The sequence below is a fragment of the Echiichthys vipera genome (assembly GCF_963691815.1).
Source record: "Echiichthys vipera genome assembly, chromosome: 19".
Lineage (NCBI taxonomy): Eukaryota > Metazoa > Chordata > Actinopteri > Perciformes > Trachinidae > Echiichthys > Echiichthys vipera.
Genome location: NC_139844.1, coordinates 10,074,774 through 10,098,360, shown reverse-complemented (window position 1 = coordinate 10,098,360; position 23,587 = coordinate 10,074,774). Strand labels below are relative to the sequence as shown.

At 38.7% G+C, this 23,587-nt stretch overlaps 1 protein-coding gene across 2 annotated transcripts in view; it reads right to left on the bottom strand.

Moving 5' to 3' along the window:
* LOC310961502 (exostosin-1) overlaps positions 1-23,587 on the bottom strand; it is a gene marked incomplete at both ends in the record, with an annotated part of 215,086 nt that overhangs the window by 19,089 nt on the left and 172,410 nt on the right. For both annotated transcript variants that reach the window (XM_083933593.1, XM_083933594.1), the window contains 4 exons: positions 5,682-5,777; positions 7,101-7,219; positions 12,433-12,565; positions 18,748-18,867. In XM_083933593.1, the coding sequence (XP_083789719.1) occupies positions 5,682-5,777; positions 7,101-7,219; positions 12,433-12,565; positions 18,748-18,867 (468 nt within the window). The remainder of the gene's footprint in view (positions 1-5,681; positions 5,778-7,100; positions 7,220-12,432; positions 12,566-18,747; positions 18,868-23,587) is intronic.

Here is a 23,587-nt window from a genome sequence, read left to right as displayed (position 1 = left end):
TTCTGCCCTGACCATCTGTTCAATCACATTTCAACATTAGGTCCCACTTGACCTTTGAACTCTTCACTTTTATGCTCCTTTGGTACAATTTAAATGCATAACTAAGGAGTCAGGATCAATGTTCAAAGATTAACTTATCAATATTAAATTCAGGGTGTGGGGGGCAACACATGCAATATTGAAGAGCGAGTGATGAAGGTGAGATATAGTCGACATATTAACATTGAAAGTGGGAAGTCTTTCGCTAATATTGATGTGCGGGTCATAAATGCTTAGCAAGCAGGACCTCACGTAAAGCGAGGCCAAGCTATGAGCGACCTGATTCATCCGATCAACCCATCGTATTCCTTGTGCACTTAAATGTCTGCTAAATTATTTAAACTGGTACGATATCTGAATCATTAAGGGGGCTTGGGCCAAACAGAATCTGCGATGTAAACTACAATTATATATTGTGCGTGACAGTACATTGACAACATACAAGAAAGGGAAGCAACAGAAGCATAATGACCAAGACTTCTATTAGATCAGAGACCCAATCACAAAGTTTTGTTTTACCCCTGTGTTCTGCACATACAGTTGCATATGTTACAGTGCATAACACATAACCACAATGTTGCTTGTTTGATTCCAGACGGGGACCTTTGTTGCATTTCATGCCCCTTTTTTAATCCAATAAAGATAAAAAATGCCTCAAAAATATCTTTATCATTTTTTCTTTTTTAAATTAAATTAAAAAAAGATGTTTTATTTTGTGTTCAACCTGGACTCTTTAAACTTAAAAAGAGCACCTGGGTGCTGGCAGTATGTGGAGATAATGTGAGTACATAAACTCAATTAGATTGTTCTCTGGCAGTTTCTTCTTCTTTCAGTCAGTCTCCGCTGCATATTTCTTGATTGATGTTGGCGAAGACATCTGCGAGTCTGCAGCCGGTTTCTCTCTGATCTGTTAAAAAGTTTAAAGTCTGTAGTGACCTTAGACTTATATTCGGAGTTAAATTTGTCTCTAAAAAATCAAATCGGTTAAAAACAAGCTGATTAACTAGAAAGTGGAGCATTTCACCCCAGTGAGAATCAACAGGCTTGTTATTCTCAGATGTGCATTGTTGGAAATAAAGGGGGGATTAGTGGTTCAGGTCTTTTCTCCACATGGTAATGGAAACCTTGTCGACAAAACAAACCTTGTCGAGGAATATAATGTTGAACTGAGCAAGAAACTATCCCTCTTTCCTACATTGGACTCCCAATCAAACATGACTTGACTTGTCTTAACTAACACCTCTGTTGTACTATTAATTGATTTATTTTATTATTTACTTGCTGATTCTGTTTTAGTAATCATTAGTTATTATTGTGATAGTCCTATTGTTTGTCGTGCAGTACATTTATAACCTCTGTTACTTTGATATTATTTTCCGGTGTGCTATTATAGGTTTGTCTAAGTAATCTGCATGTTTCTACCTCAAAATAAATCAATCAAAATAAAAGATTAAGCTCAATCAAAGGTACTTTTCATTTCAATGTAAACTAGGCACATTTGGGATTTCCAGCAGGTTGTCAAATATAATTTTTACAAACTCAAACTGCTTTCTATTTGTGAAATCTTTTTTTTAATAAGGATTGGGTTAAAAAGAGCTTCCTGCCTACTACTGAGAGTCGTCAATTAGCAAGCAAGGAACCTATTTTCATGTTTAGGGAAGGAAGACTTTCGGAGTACAGATCAAATAAATGAAGGAGTTGATATATTTTATGAAAAGAGTGAACGCAAACAGAAGTACAGGAAATAGAGAGAGGGTAAGTAAAAGCTGGCTGATGGAGTGTATCCACTCCATATTACAGAGGAATACACTCATAACCAACTGCAATTTACTCTGCTGCTGTGCTCTGTCGAGGTGAATTACAAACTTTGTGTATGTGTGTTTGTTGTTATTGAACAAACGCAGCAAGCACTTGGTAGGAAACACACTGAAGAGCATCTGTCTGGGCTACGTGACAATATAGCACATGACTAATTATAGGACCATAGATGCTGTTGGGTACCAGCACACACTCGCTCGCGCACACACACACACAGAAACACACACACACACACACACACACACACACACACACACACACACACACACACACACACACACACACACACACACACACACACACACACACACACACACACACACACACACACACACACAGATTTGTGTTTTATTGTCGCTTGTGGAAACATTGTTCTTGTATTTCAAGGGGGACGCATTTACATGAAAACAAAAAGGAAGCAATTACAGCACAAAGCATCAGGATTAAATAGAGAGGGAAAGAGAGAGAGAGAGAGAGAGAGAGAGATAGATAGATAGAGGTGTGTTAAATGCGTGAACAAGTGAGAATGTGATAAGAGTGTATTTTTAGAACGAAACCCAATTGTTTAAATTGGTGTGTGAAATGAGTAAAACATGAGACCATTGTTAATGTGGCCTGACAGTCGTGAGTTCTTATGTGAAGGTAGATGAAAACCATCCCATAATTCTGAAAATGAGAACAATCCCAACAAAGTCACACTCTCAGCTTGGCTCTAATGACTGACAATCCAAACTCGTGTCACTTCGATCTTCACATCAAGAGTCTATTGAAACCGGCAACAGCACTGCATTAAAATTCAGTTAACACAGGATAGAACATTATCCAGTAGTTCTGTATCATGTCTGCCTTCTGTGAATCGTCTCTCTATAGGTGCTACTATCATAGAAAGATTTACATTACATTTTACATTTACATACGTTTGTTTGTTTGTTTGTCAGCAAGATTATGGGAAAACTAGCAGCTGATTTTTCATATAGCAATTAAAAAAAAAAAAGAATTTGAATGAAAATCACGGGGCTCATGTCCATGTGAACGTATTTGTAAACTGTACATCCAGTAAAAACGGTTGCAGTAATGTTAGCAGGAGAGTGAAAAAGACCTCAGTCAGCATCGGTTTGGTCCAATCAGGCAACACGAGTGAAAATGAAACGTGTGTGCAGACTCTGACTATGCAGAGGCTTTAAAAAGAACATGAAGGTGTTCCAAAGTCTTATCATTTTCTATTACCTGAACATGTATTTTGCGATTTTGTGAAAATGAAATGCTGTTATTATTAATGTCAAAAGTTATGTTTCACAAGTCAAAGTGTCCTGGGAGAACAGCGTGTTTGACAGTTTCCAGGATGTATCAGAAGCTCTGGGCTACACACAGGCGTTCTTCGTTATAAATGGTTTAACCTCCTCTCATTGATTTTGGGAAGGTGTAAATGCCCCCTAACAGGTGTGAGCAGAAGACAGTGAGAGAGGTGTCAGTCAAACACACACCTGTGGAGAGGTTAAATCAGCTAAAAATAACTGGAAACACCTGCAAGGGTAATCAGGGCCTTTAAAATCCATGTGGCTGTACAGCTTAGTGTACAAGTATTATAAGATAATATTATTTACAACAAACAATCAAACATGCTCAATGAACTGTTAACTAACAAGGATGTTAATCAAAGACAAATAAAGTCTGAGGCACTCAGCAGTAACATATTTTCAGTGACAGCTTGAGAAGTTGAAACTGACAAATACATTTCAGCCTCAGTGAGCCTTAATCAGGGTCCACGCTCATTTTTCTTTGGATTTTCTTTTAAATGTAATAACAACCCACAAGTGTTTGAACATCTGGCGCTCTCAAGGGTGCTTTGCTTAATTTCCCGATTCATTCATCATCAAATTACGCTCTAAATGGTGCAGAATTCCTCCCAGAGGTTAATGTAAAACTCCAAATGAACATTACACGATCAATAGCACTAAAGATTTCTACTCCTTTTTTAAAAAATATATTAGATGTAGCCGAATTCTCCGGCGTCAAATTACAGATATCATACCATCAGTCTGGGTAATCAACGGGAGACGTTTTGACCATTAAAACCAGTCACGAAAGATGGGTTTATTCTTTCCAAAGAGCATCTTAAGACTTTCCAGTCATCCTCATCAAATTATAACAATTATTCTCACTAACAGGTTTGTATGATTAGGTTAATATTGATAGGCAACAAAGGGTGATGGTTAGCCAGAGGTAGGCAGTTTATTTTTGGTCTTGATGGGCAAGACAATCCACAATCATCATATTATAATGTATGTGTTCTGAGAGAAAACTAGACTTGTACAGCTCCTCTTGATTGTTTTCAGGCTTTAGAAAATCTAGCCTGTGACGGGAGACTTTGGCCAATCTCCAGTCATTTCAGAGAGAGAGAGCCTTCCTATTGGCTCAGGACAGACAGGGAGAGAGCTGCAGGAAGAGGTCTCACTCTACTTCAAATTATGCCTTTTTTATTTAGCTTTTTACCTACTCCAACATTAAGTTTAGGCAACCAAATAGTTAAGATTAGAAAAAAAGGTAGTGGTTTGGCTTGGTACTTCCAGGACATGAAGGCCGCTCTTTCCTGTGTTTCTGGACCAATCCACCACCCTGGCCTTCCTCCCTACGTGGATTTTAACACTCTTATACTACATCACCTGATTAATTTCTTTGCTTTGGACGTGCAGTTATAGATAGAGGAATTACAGCACAGTACCTTTTGTAGGTACATGTACAAACAGTGAATGAGGACAGCCTGCACAATTCATGCTGTATTATGATTGAAGTGTGACTGACCTGAACAGAATTGAAGGTTTTCCCCTGACACTCTATTCTCCAGGATTTTGCTTCTCACCAAAAAAGAACTTTGAGTGAAGCAGCATTTTCAGTTAGTTGTTTGGGTGGTTTGAGAAACTGAAATATTGTTCTTGGACATTTGCTGTCATCATCACTGTTTCTAAGCTGCTAGTATGACTTGCTGCTGCTCACGGAGGAATTGTTGGGTCTCTGTAAATCATTAAAATGTAATGTAAATAAAACTGAAATGAATTAAAGACGGGCAACCGTCTGCACTCGCTCTGCATTCGCCCTGCATTCGCCCTGCATTCGCCCTGCATTTGCCCTGCATTTGCCCTGCATTTGCCCTGCATTCGCCCCCTGATTCTGAATGTGTGCAGGTCTGATGTTAGAAATATTTTGCAACACAGCTGAACTGTTAACTGCCTTTTAGCATGAAAAGTTATTGGAAGAAAATGCTGCTGCTGAAAATGTGTTCTAGCTTAATTCAGTGACATAAACTTATAGTCAGATCAGGTTTCTTTGTTTAAGTACATACAATATTCTTCTTCAGGAACACACACACACACACACACACACACACACACACACACACACACACACACACACACACACACACACACACACACACACACACACACACACACACACACACACACACACACACACACACACACACACACACACACACACACACACACACACACACACACACACACACACACACACACATACACACACACACACACACACTCACACACACAAGCTCCAAACCCCTAAGATCCTGCAGGTGTTTTTCATTTTATTGCCGTCTATCAGAACCTCTCTTTTGCCTGTTTCATCTTCCTTTCTTGTGTCTTAAAGTTCAGGTTTGTGGTGTTTAGAGCAGCTAGAAGCCAGAGGGTTGGTGCTTTCATTGGCAAGAAAATCTGCTTTGTAAAGTCGAGATAAATAACATCACCACTGAATGCGACTAAGTATCTTTTAATACATAATGGATGCAAAAAGCCAGCAGCTGTTACCTTGGTCTGTCCTTCAATGACAGTGAGAGGCACGCTGGTGGAGGGCCACTTGTTCCTCAGAGGTAAAGGGTTGTCGCAGTTCCATAAAACCACAATCTGTATGGCAAAAGTGTATAGAGTGGGTTAATATTATATGACAACATCATTATACAGGAGTGTCTGAAAAAGCTGATATCTTTCAATAAGTAAAATCTAAAGGTACAATAGAATTGATTTTTTTTAAATCTTGGTAACGGTAAACTCATGAAAAGTAAATCAACAGTCATTTAGTTCCAGCTGCTGTTATATAGGATATTTAAAGGTATATGGGTATATTATTTAAGCTTATATGAGCTTTTTTTGGTGCTTATTGTTCTGTCTTTTTCTGAAACTCTCATGTGATCATTTTCATATGGATTGTAAAGGCAGTTTAGTTGTAGTACTAGTTAGTACAATGTATACCGCAGAACTTCTGTATTCCTGTGCAGAAGTGAGCAGTTGATCGGTGGCTACGTGCTGCACTGTTGTGTTTATGTTTAGGAACACGGAACTTGGGCAGTTGAAAAAATGTAGTCCCTAAGGTCCCTAATGGCAAGATAAAGTGCTGAAATATCTTAAATATAGCGTGCACTTACACTGACATAAATTATCTTAGGTGGCTAAATTACATTTCGCTGCTGCCACAGTCCACATCAATACATTGCTTAGCTCCTAAGACTCCTGCCTGCTTCTCCAAACTGGGGGTGTGCTGACCGCCATCTACTGAAGGTCACACACTAACTATACTACATATCACTTTAAAAACAATGTCCTTATTTCTGAAAAAGACATATTACAAGAAAAAATAAATAATAATAATAATAATATAATGCAAAAGCCCCACTTTCAATCTTTTGTTTACCAGAGTTGTCATTCAGCTTTAAAAAAGCATGAAAACACAACTATAAATCTCACAAATTATTTTCCAAAATGGCCCTGATACCTGTTATACTGAAGGAATGGCTGTAACCCCTCATCAAACTTTACCACCTTATGGTACAAATTGATGAAGAAAAAAAGAAAGAAAAAGAAAAGGAAAAGGAAGAAGAAGGAAAAGCAGGAGGATAATTGGGAGAAGCAGAGGGGCTTACTAAATCAGATATAGATAAAGTGGTACATTTGTGTCTTGTCCCTTGATATTGTGCATATGTTTCCTGTGTGCGTAACAGACTACATTTAAAGTTGTACTCCATTAGAATTGAGATATCAGCAGCGTCACTATGGCGGCTTATTTACATCTAGGGAGGGAGTGTCACCACAGACACTGATATTGTGATACTCATTCTTTGATAGATAGGAACTAAAAAAAAAGGAAATAGATGAAAATCTTACGGAGTACATCTTTAACACAGTTTTTCATTATTTCCCTTTGTTGAACACCGTGGCAGATGCTCTACCCACCTGTGCACAGAACTTGGACTTGGCTACAGCGATGATGAGCTTCACCACGGGGGAGATCTGGGACTGCAGAGGGGTAACTGTATGGATCACAGCTGTGAACTGCTGCGACGGGCTCTTACCTGCACATACATACATGCACACACACACACGCACACACGCACGCACACACACACACACGCACACACGCACGCACACACACACACACACACACACACACACACACACACACACACACACACACAGTTGTCATGGGTAAACTGTATTTAGGTTTGTCCAACAGATTAACCGATTTTTGCAGATGTAGCTCCACATAAAGCTCCATAACGGTTAAATGGATAGAGAGTGCTCTGTGCTGCACCCATCATCAATCTCTCTGACAGGATATATACCCCCGCTTCCCATGACTGAGCATGAGTAAACACGTCTAATCCCAGAGTTGGCTGTGAGTGTCTCCTTTAGTGAATTGTGAATCGTGCTGATTTGTTCCTATAAGGAGTAATTGTATTTTCTACAACTTCGCAATAAAACAGCTCTTGTTAGTTACTTTATTGCATTTTATTAAGGCAAACAAACGAACCAAACAGGACAAAAAGAGAAACTATGAAGCGGAACCAAACTTCAAATTACTACCCTCGATAAATGATCCCCAGCATACGGTAGAATGGGTAAATGGAGTTGAGGAAATTGATTCCCCCTGTGGCATCCTGTGCCAAACAAATGTATCAATATTATAAAGCATTGACTTCGATGACTAGATTTCATTTTCTGAATACTATTCCAAAAAAATGAATCCATTCATGTGCTTCTGTATCTTTGAACAGAAGAGCAGCAATGTTACGTGACATTTTTACATGCACACTCATAATTTGATCATCAGATTAATGTGACACGCACTTGTTTTGTGTGAATAGAGTTATGTTCATGATCGGTGTAAGAATAATGTGATTAGCACACATTTATTGAGTTTAAATAAATGAAAAGATCATGCAGCTATCTTTGTTGCATGCTGGGTGATTATTTATTTGATTATCAAACAAATCATGTGAATATAGTTTATTAGATATATCCTGAGGCTTTAAGGAAACAATAGTTTATTATTTAGACTTATGCTTGTAAGTTACTTTTGTATTTGGTACCAGTTTCTGAGGTAAATATGTGTCTTTTTAGCTGCTTAATGCTCCACTGTACTCTAGTCGGTCACTAACTTTGCCTTTTTTTTTTTGCTGGAAGAAGGTGCCTGCTGCTATTGAAACAGTAAAGCTGGCGTTGTAAAACCAAAACAACAAGCTGAAACACTCCAAACATCCCATGTCCCATTACACATAGTCATTTGAACAATCGTTAATTTCAAAATATTGATTCTTTCATCTTTCAAAAACAAAAAAGTTAGACGCCTCTTTACCCTGGGGTAATTATGGAAAAACACATACAGACTTGCATAATATTCACACAAACTAAAGAAGGGCACGGCTGCAGGCACAGGGCATGCCAAGTGTTGGGTGGGTATGGGAATAGGGGAATATCCACATCCTCATGGATAAGTGGAGCCAGAGTGCTCTTTAGTGTTGCTCTATCCATCTCTCTGACACTGGGCCCCCTGACCAGACATCTCAGGTGGGCTTAGTGGTATTTATGGAAGCGTGGGTCTGCCCTTGTGGGGGTCACAGAAATAGGCTCAGTCCTTCTGTTTCACCTGCATTTTCATGGAAAGAGCTGTGCCACCTTGATTTTTTTTTTATATTAAATTACACGTTTCTTTTAAGCTATTTTTTAATTATTCCTATACTAGTACTTTTACTTTACTGGTGATCTAATAAAAGACCTATTGTATTGTTGGAAGTGTGGGATTTTGGAGCTTTACCCATATTTAGAAGTAGAAGACTGGAAATAGCGGCCTTTGCTGCAGCGCTTTTGACCATTCTTCTTTAAAATGACGCCTCTCGTCAGTCCAAAAACTGTAAATCTAAAGGTCCCTACTTGAGTACAGATAGACGGGCGGGAATGTCGTTGTCGTTCCCACCTTGAGAGCAATTCAGGTCACGTGTGGGTCATTAGTTCAGCTGGCTGTCATGTGAGAGTAGTTAGAGTGACATGAATCAAGGTGTGAATGGGTCTTAAACTGCCTGGGAAGAGAAATATGGACCACATCATGAGTGGTTGATAAGTGGTGTCATTTATTTTAGTTTTTTTCAGGGGTGTGTGTGTTTGTGACTGTCTGCAGACAAGTATCACTACCTTATTACCCTTCACTCTATGGCACCTGCTAGTGTCTTTTGAGAACGATTGTACCAGACCTGAGCCTGCTGACCCTTAAAACAAGTGGCATATAGTGGCTGAGTATTGAGGAGGTATTCCCTTTGGGAGCAAAAGCAAAGAATCCAATGTTCCACAATAAATAAAAAATAAAATATTCCCCCCAACACTTTCCTATCATTGTGTTTTGGAAAAAGGTGTTATTGTGATTTCACAAAAACTATACAAGAGATTATTGCCTATGTCACTGCACAGGAGACACCCCCCCCCTCTCTCTCTCTCTATATATATATATATATATATATATATATATATATACATATATATATATATAGTGTTGACACTGCAGCCCCACCCATTGATCAATAATATTATTATTATAGATAATAATACAAGAGGAAATATAGTAGTAATAGTAGTTTGTCAGATTCTAAATGATGGATTTTTTTTATGCTGAAGTGAATTAAAAGGATCAATATGCTGCTGTGTGTTTGACTGAATGGGAACTGATATAAACTAGGAGGATGGAAAAAAAGAAAGAGACTGTTTCAGGTGTTTCAGCACCACGGAGAGAGACAGACTGCTGCAGAGTCTCCATCCAGGGACTCTTCAGAAGATTTAATCCCTGCGCTCTGAAGTTTTAAGGCTCGCTTTGCACTTGCAATGACTTCACAGTCCAAGACTAATACTGCATTTGGGTAGTCATTTGAAACTACTCTAAATACATCTCCTTGAATACCCCTAAAACTGCTTACTCAAGTCTTATGAGCTGTGTGTTTTTTACTTGATGGACAACCGTAAGAAAGTCTCTAAAAGTCAGAAAAACATAATGTGGTGTGTGGTAATGTTTAGCTCAAACAAATCATGCTATTTTAGAAATTTAACAAAATATATACAATATGGGTAGTGTTTATCATGCTCACATTTCTTCAGGTGTTAAATTTTCTTGTGAGTTTGGTTTTAATTATTCAAAGCTATAAAAATGTGGTGAAACATCATGTCTGACATCATACATCATACTAATACATCTTATTATGTACAAACCAGATATAAAATATTTTTAATTGAGGTTTTTTTCCACTTGATTTTGCTCTTTCATTAGTCAACAGTAAAATAATGGTTATTTGGGTCTACCCATTGCCATTTACCTTTGCCTCTAAGAAATGTTTACATTGCAACTATTACCTAAAGTAGCTCCAGATAACACATTTTCACAAACTTAAAATGAAGATGTAACTTGAACAACCAAATCAGGATATCTTCACAGCTTCTGAGGTCACTATGTCTGAGCAGTAAGTCAAACTTTTTCAAACTAAGAGGCAGAAGTTGCAACTGCTTTGCCATCAAAAGTTATGGGAAGGGAGCAGAGTGAGACCGCCGTACACACGGCATGGACAACAAGTTATTCCCCGAGCAGCAGAACTGGAGACGGCAGCCGCTAAAATAGTGATTTACTGCAGTGGCATAAACCAAACTGCCCCATCTTTCCTTCCATCCCTCGATCCCTCCCTTCGTTCTTCCTTCTAACCCTTGTGTCCACAATTCCTCAGAGAAAGACAAACATCGATCTAAGTTAGAGCCTCAGTCTCTCCAGTCTGCATGCATATCTATACACACCCACGTCTACACATATTGCCTGCAGCTTTACGTTCCTGAACTCTGCTTCAACAGCAGTCTTACAACACAATATAAAGATATTTACAAATGTTTTTTTTCTTTTTTTTCAGTTAATAATTAGTGATGTGATCTATATCATGAGATCAGCTTGTACATTTGCTGCTTTTATATTTGCCTACTTCTAAGCAACCAGCAGCCTGGGGCCATGATGTGTACGCACAAACCACGGAAACACCTTTTCCCACACATAAACTGGTATTTTATATTTTTTCATATGATTATGTTTTGGCAGTTTTCAAGCCTTTATTATATAGCACAGACAGGAAATGGGATGAGAGAGAGAGGACATGCAGCAAAGGGCCGCAGGTTGGAGTCAAACCTGCGGCCGTTGCCTCGAGGACCTTCAGCCTCTTTGCATGGGGCAACTGCTATAACCACTATGTACAGTAAGAATGTGCTTTATGATGTGTAGCTCAAATGAATAGAAGTTGAGAGATGGGACATTTTTTAAAAAGTTGTTTGTGTTGTTAGCGTCATCATCTTGCTGTTAATGCAGTTGAATTGTGAAGCACTTTGTAAAGTCTGTTTTAACATGAGCTCTATGGGGTAATCATTGATTATTCTTCTATAATAATAACTATGAGTGAGATGGTTTACAGAAATGTGTGTTGAAATAAGCTGCTAACCTCAGTGCTGTGACGCAGCGTTTGAACATGCACTTTCTTGTACTGTATTTCTCAGGTCTGACAGGTCTAATGAGTAAGTTTAAGGGCATTTCCACATCCATTTATAGTGAACTGTGGTTGGGGAAAAGAAAGCCAAACTCCACAATGATTGAGATTTATAAGACAAATTCAAACATACTCACGGCTTCATAAATCTGACAAAAATAATGCATATTTATTTATATTCTTTATGAGTACATCACATATTGACTGACAGGTGAACTCAGCCTAGAGCAGTCTGGAAACAGCAGCATTTCTCACATTTGTTTGGGCTGAACTAGAGGTTTTCTAACTCTGACACTGTTCAAAGCCAAAATTTAGACAACTGGGGTTTTTTTTGGGATGTAAAAAGAAAGTATAATGTCATCATGTTGTTTTTTTGTCTTTAGATGTACAGTCAGCTATCACTAATTTCTAGAAGATAACTTAAAATGTGACTCTCTAACTCTCACGCTCTGGGGCTATGAGGAGTCTTTTTATTAGGATTTGTAAGCGGATTTATTGAGATGCAACTGGATGGATTCAGCGATAATGACAGACTGGAAGTGTAAGTCACACTGTATCTAAAAACACGTTTCTTGTCTGTGAGAGAAGTGAGTTTTTCACACAAACTTGGCAACTGGGCGCAATTTAAAGTTTTAAAGTACATTAAATGTTTCTACGAGCTCATGTTTGGATAACATTTCAACAGCATCTCAAGCAAATCAAACTTCTTGTTTGACGATATCAACACTTACCTAGTATGGCATAGTAAAAAGGGAACTGGGCAGGGTCAGTTGAGTACTGGGGGAGTGCATAGAGACCACCAGGTAGAGAATTCCACAACAATCGGTTTCTGGACACATGGGAGTCCACGCGGTCCTGGATGATCTGGACAGAAGAGACAGAAGAAGTACGGAGACGAAAGCATGTGAGAGAGATAAGAAACCAAAGGAGGACTTAGACAGAAAGTCAATTTATTGAACATGTTAAAATGATACAAACACAAAACAAAACTTAAAACTATAACAAATAGGATCCTCTGCATCATATAAGCAACAAATAAACAATAATCTCGTTCATTTTCAAAGGGGTAAGAAAAATCTTTTCTGGTCCTACCTACTGTTTTTATGCGTACATTACTACCAGCCACCAGTGTCCATGCTATTTAACTCAGTCAGCGTATCAACTTGTGTTTGTTTTCTCTCTGAACATAATTTGAATAGATTTATCATCAATCAAATCTTGAAGTTTTGGTGTTTTTAGTTTGATAAATAATGGTTTGGGGTAAAGGAAAAAAAGGAAAAGATAATAAGAAACAAAAATGAGTGGATGATGTTAGGAAGATAAAGATGTGGTTAGTTTTGAAAATTTCCTTTTTTCTATTTTTAAAATTGAACAGAGCTGACTTAGACGAGTATCTAAACATACATATGCTCTATATTACCATGTTATATCAAACAAAACCATTTATCTCCACATTAGGCCAATTAGGTTTCTTTCCTCCATGGTTTTACAAAACGCTCTTGCATTTTAAGCAAAGTTATAGAAAAATTATGATTCATTGTGTTGGCTTCAAAATGTATCGTCATGAAGCCGGAATCAAGATTTTTTTTGATTCATGAAAGGTTTGGAGATAGGTGGTTTTCACAGGACAGTAAATTTAAATATAAAGCCAACTGATAAAAAAAAACGAAAAAACTAAGTTGACAATTAATTCTATCACTATTATATTTCTATTTTCCATCATTATATCTGTTCCAGAAACAATAAATCATATGGCTCATTCAAAAATGGCCTCTTCACACTTCCCCCCTCTTAGTCCAGACTTGTGATATTATTTGGAAATAAAAGCAGCCAGCTGTTTAGTGGCAGCTGATGTTTGGGGAACAGACCTGAGATACTTGAACTGAGTCACCTGGGACATCCATTTGCTCCCAACATGAGGAGTCCATTAGTTATTTAGCTCTCATTCATCTGGCTTGTTACTAAAGATCAGCTTAGCTGGTTGAGTGTTGTGAGTCTTCGGGGGCTTTAGAGGAAGACCAGCAGTGACACAGCTTCAACCTGCTGCTGGGCCTCTGAATACACAAATGTCTAAAGTACAGCACTGACGGGGTTTGTTTGATTCAATTATACTCAGGTATCACTATTAGTTTTAAAAGAATATAGTTACGTTATAAAAGCTTCTTTTAGGATGCTGTTCATATCAGGGGTGGAAGTATTACAGGGGAATGTGTTTGTGTCTACAGCTTCTAACCTAAATGGCCTGTTTGAGCATTAAATGGTCATGTTTTATATTATGAAATTATTATTATTACTGATGTTTCAATGTGAAAGTGCATTTGACTGTTTCAGTTGGTCAACGTGCAGCTGCTTGTTACTGTTGAGTTCAGAGTTTATAAGATCCGTATGTGTTTTATGTAAACTCTTAATAAACATTTTGCAAACAACACACTGCATGCATACGTACACATGTTGAAAGGGCATACTTTTTGACTTTTAACTCTTCTTTTAGTACTCATATTCTGATATTTGTTTGTTTTTTGCAATTTTTTTTGTTCAGTGTGGTTTGTTTGTAATGCTGCATGACAGGAGAATTAATAAAGTATGGATTGAGGAGTATCCAGTGGAGTAGAAGTATAAAGTGGCATGAAATGGAAATACTCAAATATCGACTTACTATAAGTGCAGTAGAAACAACGCACAGATTTATTGTGTTATGGCAGGAATGAAAGACTGAACACAACAGAAATACAAAGTCAGTGCGACCGACACACACACACACACTCACACACAAGCTCACACACGCACACACACACGCTCTATTTGTATTCTATTATTACGGGATGAAAGGTGTTGACTGACGCTGGCGGAGGGATGATCGTGTTGCCGTCTGGCTCAGACGATGCTGAGTGACAAGCTTTTGTGGGATTTAACTGAAAGATTTTCCCTTTTTTATGAGAAAAAGCTCACAACCACTACTTCTGCTTTCTCTCCACTTGTCACAGATTCAGGCGATGAATTCAGGTCCCAGTCTGACGAACCCCAGCAGACTTTCTAAAGGAGCACCGGTGTTATCGAGTCTGCATAAGATAAGCATATGTGCTTGAGTATGTGTGAACAGACTGACAGGATATGGGATTAATGCTTATCACTGGTATTTTATTTTTTTTATGCTGACAGCCAATAGAGTTTATTGGAATTATATATTGTACATGCTACATATTTTGTGTATGTATGTATGTATATATATATATTAAGGGGAGACACTACAGGTGAATAGGGTAAAAAAAACTACTACTAATAGATATAAACATTAAAATTCGCCAGTTGATTTCTTACATTAAGACTAATATTTTTTGTACTACAAGTTTTTTTGAAATTATATTTTTAAATATGCAAACGATGAAATATGTGCTAATTTGAATACATTTCCAGAACAGTAATATAAAAGGATAACTTTTTTTTTATCACTACATGAATCAGAAATTAAAACAGCCATAAAAAAGTCAATTTTTGTCATGTTTTTAGGTATAAAATGTTGTATAGCGAGGCATTATCTAACGCCAACTTTTGGGGAATTTGGGAGAAATCATCAGACACAAATTAGGATGAACACATTTTTTGGCTTTTCCCTTTGACTCCAGAGCTGTCTACTGATCTGTAGACAATTGGCACTTGGCTCTCTCTCAAACAAGCACGCACACACACACACATGCACCACGCACGCACGCACCACGCACGCACCACGCACGCACCACGCATGCACCACGCACGCACACACCCTGTGACACCAACTGTCAGGCTTGCATTATGTGGGCCTCTACAGTTATCAACAACGCCTCATTTCACCCATTTAGCCTGGTGGCGTGCTGGCTCTGACTTTAGCATCTGGCCAGCAGCGTAAGGCTGTCAGTGAGCTTCTGTCTAATTTCATACCCTGCTAGAGTTGTTTGTGCTGATTGAGAGAAAAGACGCTGCAATTTGAGAAATAATTCTATTTTTCAGCTTAAAAGTGAAGATACATGATAACATCAAGATTTTAGAGAGAGAGAGAGAGAGATGGGTCTGTTATTAAAACAATCTGTTAATAAAATATTCTGTTATTCTCTGTAGTCTACTGATGTATGGATGGATATATATTGCTATTTGTGGCAATGGTTAGCGAATGTTCACAGCTGGAGTGTTTGGTTAATTTAGTTTAGAGTTTAGAGTTTAATCAAAAACACAAAAACATACAATACATACTCAAACCAGATAACCACGTCTCTAAATGTGTTTAGGTGCTGGTAAAGTTCACTTTTGTCATTTGTTTTTGCAAAAAGCACTACCTCTTTCATTTACGTGAAAAAACTGCAGATTGCTTCTTGAAACCTATGGAACTATTTACTACTACTAATTTTGCTACAATTTTAAACCATTAAACAGAGAACAAAATACAGTTATTAATCTAATTCTAATATGATTAAAAATGACTGATATCCCCTGTTAGTAATTATATCTCTAGATTTAGTTTATGACTCTAATCCCATATAAACAAGCCGGAAGTTGAGCAGTGATGGTATCTTCAGTGTTATTGCAAATGATGATAGAAAGTGACGATGATTGCGAATAATAATGTGTGCTACAAGGGAGATCATTTGTGCTGATGTTTATGTGATGATGGTGGTGGTGGTAATTAAGAGGATTATTCTGTTCTGTGTCTGTATTCGGAGATGCTGCAGAGAGTAAATAGTCCCCAAGGACTGAATCAAGGCTGAGAGGAAGTAAACTAACAACTGCGGAGGAAATGATGAGAGGATGGAGGTTCTTACGCTCCAATGAGACAAGTTCATCTTCCACACTTGAGCTAGCGAGGTCATTTAATGAGCGAGCCTCTAGCTTTTTAGTCTCGAGAGCAGGCAGAAACACCCACACACACATACTGCAGCCTCTCTAACTGCCAGACAGTACAGACCTCCTTCACATTTTGGCCCTTCACGCTGCCCCTGAAGCTCACATTCTGTTTAGATTTCTGGCATCAAAATGCCTGTTTTCCAGTCTACATGTAAAAATCCTACTTGTCTTTGTCAGACAAAGTGTGTCAGACATAATTTTCCTCCTTACTAATATTTGCCAGCATCATTACATATACTTAAAAGAAGAAACAATAGTTCTGACATGTAAAGTGTTAATAATGCGTGATAAGATTGTCAAATTATTTATCAACTTAGATCATTAACCAAAAAAAATAAAAAATCCTATACAGTAGCAAATGTCTCGAAGAACGTCCAGTTGTTTTCAGATTAAAGCCCCTTTTCCTCTGGGGAACCCCCCCCCCACACAAAGACCCAATAACATCTGACTTCCGGCTCCAGCTCTGACCCTCAGTGATGATAACATGGCGCTCGTTTCCGTGACTTTTCTGGTGCGATTATATGATGCACGTCACATCGGTTGGTAACTTCTGCGAGACAAGTTAGCCACAAATTCTTTGCTCGAGCAGCACTCACACATGGTTCCCAATCAAGCCCCCACCACAGGGACTTCCTGGTTGGTTCCAATATAGAAATGCCAATCACTGCAGTTCTCTGTGTGTCCACACAATAGTTTCTCACTGAGCCTCATGTAAAACAGGCCATTCTCATGGCATAATTAAACCTATTCGAGGCCTGTTTACAAAAAAGCATTCTTGTCTATGTTTAAGTCATATCTCCATGACAACACTGAGGGGGATACATTTCTTTGTACCAGGTTTTTTTTAATTTTTATTGGAGGTTAAAGTTTATGAATAATTAGGGCTGTGGTCTGTTGAGTGACAGCGAGTCGCTAGCCCTCACTTCTCCTCAGAGGTATACGTCAGCCAGATGGATGTATCTCACTCCCCCCAACGTCACATCAGTGCTCTTTTTTGGTAAGAGGAAATGAGGCGGAGTCAAAGTCTGACAAGATGGCGACTCCTGTAGGCGAGGAAGATTGGATCAAGTAAAGAGAACGGACCCTGACGGGTATGCTACGTCCATTGTTTATACAGTCTATTTTCCCAATTAGTCGGCACTGAGTTTGAAAGATAGTGAAAAAGTAACAGATATTAAAAAAGAGTTTTCTGGAGTGTTTGTGATGTTGAATGTGACACACCAGAAAACAGAAAAAGAAAGGCATAATCATACTGGCAGTGGCAGTGGCATACTCTTCGTATGTTCACGTAAATTGTTGTTCTTTTACATCTGTTTGTGATGTACTGGGCTCTCGACTGACTCCAACGTAAAAATGAGAGACGTTAATATCACACTGACGTTAGTAATGTTTGCTTGAATTCACAATGTTAATCTGGCGACTGGGTTGGCATTTAAGTGCTGATGGGAGCTGCTGGAGACCAAAAGAGGAGGTAAAGGAGAGTGAATATCAGACCCTGAATGAATGATAATTCTGCTGTGTGTCTGCTGGATGTGTAAATAAGCAGGTGTCAATGTTGTGTCAACTGCTTTCTTCGCCGCCCCCCAAGTGGGCAAATAAACATCACTATTTAGGACTGTGTGTGAGTGCAAAGAAAGTCACAGTAGAAAATACACCCCCTGTGCTTTTCAAAGCTGGCGTTAATCACATTTCCTCAAATCTGACCTTTCAAGGGTTGACATGTTGTTTTGTGAAGCTTTATTTGCAATATTTTTAAGTGCTGTAACATGCAGTTTTTTACAAATAAAGAAAACAAAAACACTGACCTGAAAACACCATTAAAAACTACTTCTGAGGTGCCCTTGAGCAACCTACTTCAATGGAGCTGTACTCTCATAGTAGCTGTGTTAGAAAGGCTACTTGTTCTGAGCAGCTTCTGGGTGGAAACGTATGAATATGAAGCAGAGCATTGCTGAAAGAGAGGGGGCACATTCTGCTAACCTTTAGAAAAATATAACTGACAACTGGAGAAAGATTTCTTTAAAAAGTTTATCTTTAGGAGGTGAGGCATAGCCAGCGGCGATGTGCAATATGGAAAACGATGTAGCAGTTTGGTTGATTGAATCAAGCTCTCCTGACGAAGCTAAACTCTAAACTCCCATTAAGACCTTTTTTTTCTTTTCTTCTGAGCTTACCTCCAGAGTAGTTAAGACGATTTTGGTTACAGAGGAAAAGTAGGCGTCCCAGAGGAATTGAGTCTGCTGGCGGAGAGCCAAGATCCTGTCACGGCCCACAGACCGGGTAATGGAGGGAACCTGGAGGAGGAAGAAAAGCCAGAGGACAAAAAATGACAGAGAGAGAGAGATTGAGTTAGATTTTGAAGAGATTTGAACCGGTGTGTGTGGAAGAAGAAAAAAAGCATAGAGCCAGCAGACAGGGAAGGGAGGAAGCATAAGTAATTTTGCAGACGTGCAGAAAAGATTAGAGGGAATTCTTCCCTCCCTAAAGACTCTCCTACCTCCACATATTACTCTGTCCATCATCTAGCCTATCCCCAGGAAAGCGTGGTAACTAAACCACCTGCTGTCCATCTCTAATACTCTATTCACAGTGTGGTAGATACTATTAAGTGTCGGCCATAAAGAGCCATTAAAAGCAGCTTCAGATCAATAAATGCTCCAGAGCAGCCTCTTCTGTGTGACATGAACAGCCCCATCAGATATGATCAAGTACCCCCTTCACCTACACCACCATGTTCTAAATGTGTTCTTCGGGATCTTCAATTGGACGTTATATAACACTTTTAATGGAGAGCTGCAGGGATGAGGTATTTTTGTAGGCCGACCCTGAAATGAGCATCACCATGGTTCCCTCAAATAAAAGCCAGTGGGATTTTTCCATTGGATTTTTGGATTATTGCAGGAAATAAATTCTGTGGTAAAGAAAAGTTTATGATACTGACCAGTTTTATTTAGAAGGATAATCTGTTCAAATGAACACAACCTTTGTGATTTTTGAAGCGGAAATGCGATCCCCAGAAGTAAAAAGCTAACCTGCGGCTACAAACAAACTACGCCACCTATTACCTTCCATCGGATTTCTCTTGTACAAGACGTTCCTGGTCTCATGCAACCACTTGTCAACAACCGCCCTTTTAAAGACACATACAAGTTTAAAAAAACAAAAAACAAATAGGGTATTTGCTCTTGTATTTTATCATGTAGAACAAAACTTTAAAATGTCTTAAGCCTGTGTTAAGCACAGACCGTATTTAAAAATATAATGTGTTAGATATTCATCAAGTTAATTGTCTGTTCAGTTTCTATCCAACAAAGAGTGAGTTAAAACAATGGTGATTGATCGTGGTGGTGCCTGCTGCCGTGGTCCTGCATGACGCTTCCTGCTACTATTATAATTTATAACCTTAGCTTTGCTTGTTTCTACTATTCTGCTGTATTAACTGCCATAACATATACGTCATATTCACATTACTATAGATATTATTATAGTTATGGAAATGTGTCTGTCTCTGTCTTTGTGTCTGTCTTTGTCTCTCTCTTTCCATCTGTCCGTCTTTTCTCGCTTTCTCTCTCCTTTTCTTCCTCCCCAACCGGTGCAGACAGATGTCCGTCCTCCACAGAGCTGGGTCTGTCTGACGTTCCTGTCTGTTATAGGGAAGGTTTTCTTTGCCACCGTACTCTACGGGGGAATTGTTGGGTCTATGTAAATCATAAATGATTCATAGAGTGTGGTCTTTACCTACTCTGTAAAGTGGCCTGAGATAACTTTTGTTATGATTTGGCACTATAAATAAAATTGAATTGAATTGAATTGAATTAAATTGAATTGAATTGAATCATATGATCATATGATCCACTAATGAAAGCACTTGTATTTGCTGCTTTGCTGAGAAATACGATCTGAGTGTCTGTGGTGACTTTCCCACTCTAAATTCAAATGTGACATCCTAAATTACTTAAAACGGTTGATCTACAATCCTATTCGTCAGCAACACATTTTCTCTTAATCAATTCTTTTTTTAGGAAATAGAATAATAATATAAATAATTCCAGTTGTTATTACGTCTATAACATCATAACATTGGGAAAGTGCAGGAAACCTTTACACAAAAGGTATTCAAGCTTCAGTGGCTGTTCATCTCTGTAGTGTTACTTGCAGTACACCATATACTGCTCCAGAAAGGTATTAATTATTAATTTATCTTCTTTTGGATAACAACAAATCATCAAGTTGTGTTTTTGTGCCTCAGTCTGTAATGGCAATGTACCAACAAGCTGTGCAGACCTGTTAGGAGTCCCAAATATGTTGTTCCTGGCGGCAATCTGAGGTCCCAGCTCACATTGTCATGGAGGACGTGTGCAGCTGGCTTGTGTCTTGCAGCAGTAAACTCCCTCAGGGAGAGGCAGTGGAGGGATGAAATCAACGGAGATGAGGATCCTGCTAACCTGACCAGGGAGCTAAACATCCTGACGTGCCAAGGAAGACGGAGGCAGATGCTCTCTTGATGCTCAATTTGGAAAAAAACAAATAACCCTCTTGATGAGGTCAGACTTTTGCTCATGGACAAATTGTTGGGTCTCCGTTAATCATAAATAAGTCATAGTGTGTGGACCTACCTAGACCTACTGTATATGTGAAGTCTGTAAATAAAATTGAATTGAATGACCTCAGCTGTCCCGCTCAGCTTGACAATTAAGCTGTAAAGGGAGTAGCATTGTAGCCAATATTCCTGAAGAGCCTCATCAGCCCTCAAGAGGTGGATTTGGAGCCCAGAACTCTTCTGGTGTTCTGGCCACGAAAGCAAGACCTCTTCACTTAAAGATGCACTGCCAACACAGTGACTGATGGGGCTAGAAATCAGTTTGTGAAGAGCAACCAGAGCTTGAAACATTGGTCGCAATTCAGGAGAATGTTTGGAGTCCTGAGCCTTTTGGCTTCATCTCTCATGTTGTGATCAATGAGCTTCTCTTCGTGTTCCACACCTTCTCGGAGCCTCATGTGGCAGCTGCAGGTAACAGCGTGTCTTGGATGTCCTTACCTCATTAACCACTGAAACATTTTGTCCCTACAAACTCAAAAGCTTTTGTATTTCCTGCTGCAAGAGGAACTACCATCAACCTGCTTATTTATGATCCTCGACGTTAACTGGCATTTGTATGTACTGAGTTGGTACCTTACTGTTAACCAGTTATATTACAATAATATCTACGACACCTACAGTTCACCTGTTAAAATTGCTTGCATTTTGTACATTTGTTTTTTGCACCCTACTGATAATCTTTATTTTTTACATTTTGTTGCACTCTTTCACACCTTGAACTGCTGCATTCGGAATAAATAAAGCTTTTTCTTATCTTGCAGTTTTCAGTAAACAAACAGTTGTAAAGCTGCATTCAGACACAACACCGCATTTAAAACACAGCCCGCTTATTCATTTAAAAGAGACCACTGTATTGATGTAACAAGGGTTGAAAAAAACCTGACTTTTGATCCAGGTTTGAGCTCAACGCAATACAACATGATCCAGCAGTGCTGTGCTGATGAATCAAACTGAGCACATTCCCATGCAAACACCATATTTCTACTGTTTACCTCTCGATCAAAGCAACAAAAGATAAAATTGTTTAAAAAAACAGAGCAGTTCAATCTAGTAGAGAATTACAGCTCTTTGATGGGGTTGGATCTCAGGGCTCTGTTCCTTTTCCTGAGAGGTGTTCAAAAGACAGCAGCTCATCGTTTCCTTTTATCAAACTTTTTAAAGGGTTGGTGGTCACTAATTATTTGAAATCGATTGTGCACGCCTGCCTGTTATAAAAGTGTCACTAAAAGTGTGTCTGATGTGTTTTTTAGCATAAGCACTTAAAACTTGGGCAAAACGAATACAAAGAACGCCTCTCTAGTTCGCCGTCGCTCCTTCCCTTCAACCTAAGAGCCGGTCAAAAGAACCGTTCCGTTGGCAAACGTCACGTCACTAGTTAAATCCTCCTTCTTATTATTATAAGAACAAGAACACAGAAAACAGACTACTGAATATGCATCAAAGTCCTGCTATGTAAAGATAAACAACCGGTTAAAGCGAGTGGTTCTTCTGTTTTGAACTAAACGGTAACTTTAAAGTGAAAAGAAAAAGTGAGACGAAATAAAGAGTCCCAGTCTGAAGACAGTTTAGAGGTGGAATTGGTGTTAACGTCAGTGGGATCTGTCGGCAGCAGAGCGAGCTTTAATTGTTCAGCTCTCTGAGGTGGAATATAAACAACACCAATCAAATCAGCTCAATTCTCTTCCCCTCCATTGACTCTAATAGTGTTTATGTTTCTCAGCAGGGGCATTGTGTGTGTCTGTTTGTGTGTGTTGTGCATGTCTCCTCTCCACAGGGGGAATAGAAACTCTACATATTAAACAGCCAACTATTGCAGTTCTCAGTGATGTAATTGAAAGTAATGAGATTCAACCCGCTCAGCAGGTGTTCGAGCTCCGATGTTGAACAGTGAGACTGTCTGTGTGTGTGTGTGTGTGTGCCTGTGTGCATGTGTAGGCGTGTGTGTGTGTCACTAAGAAAATAAAAGTAAAGACAAAGAGGGCAAGTATCCAGAACCATGTTTGTTATTGTATTTTTATTACCCTGTACAGATGCTGTCATCACCACCAAATAATTAAATGGTTTCTGGATATTTGAGTGTTTTTTTTAGTTGACAATAAAACCCATGAGCTTGAGGGGCTTTTTTTCTCACACTTCAGCTGTCTCAGTACTGCAGGGAGTGAAGCTGCTTCACGATGTCCTCAAAGTAAGAACAGGAAGTGCCACACCTGCTTACCTGCTCTATGATGAGATTCTATCAAAGCTTATATCGTACGATAAAGCAGCATGTAAAATAGAAGACATCACATAAAAACATGTGAATTATCTCAACATGAGTTTTCGATGTGCTCCTAAAAGTTAGGGTAAGATGAGAAAAAAAGAAAAGAAATAAAAGAGATTTAAAAAATAAATAAATAAATAAAACAAACATAGTA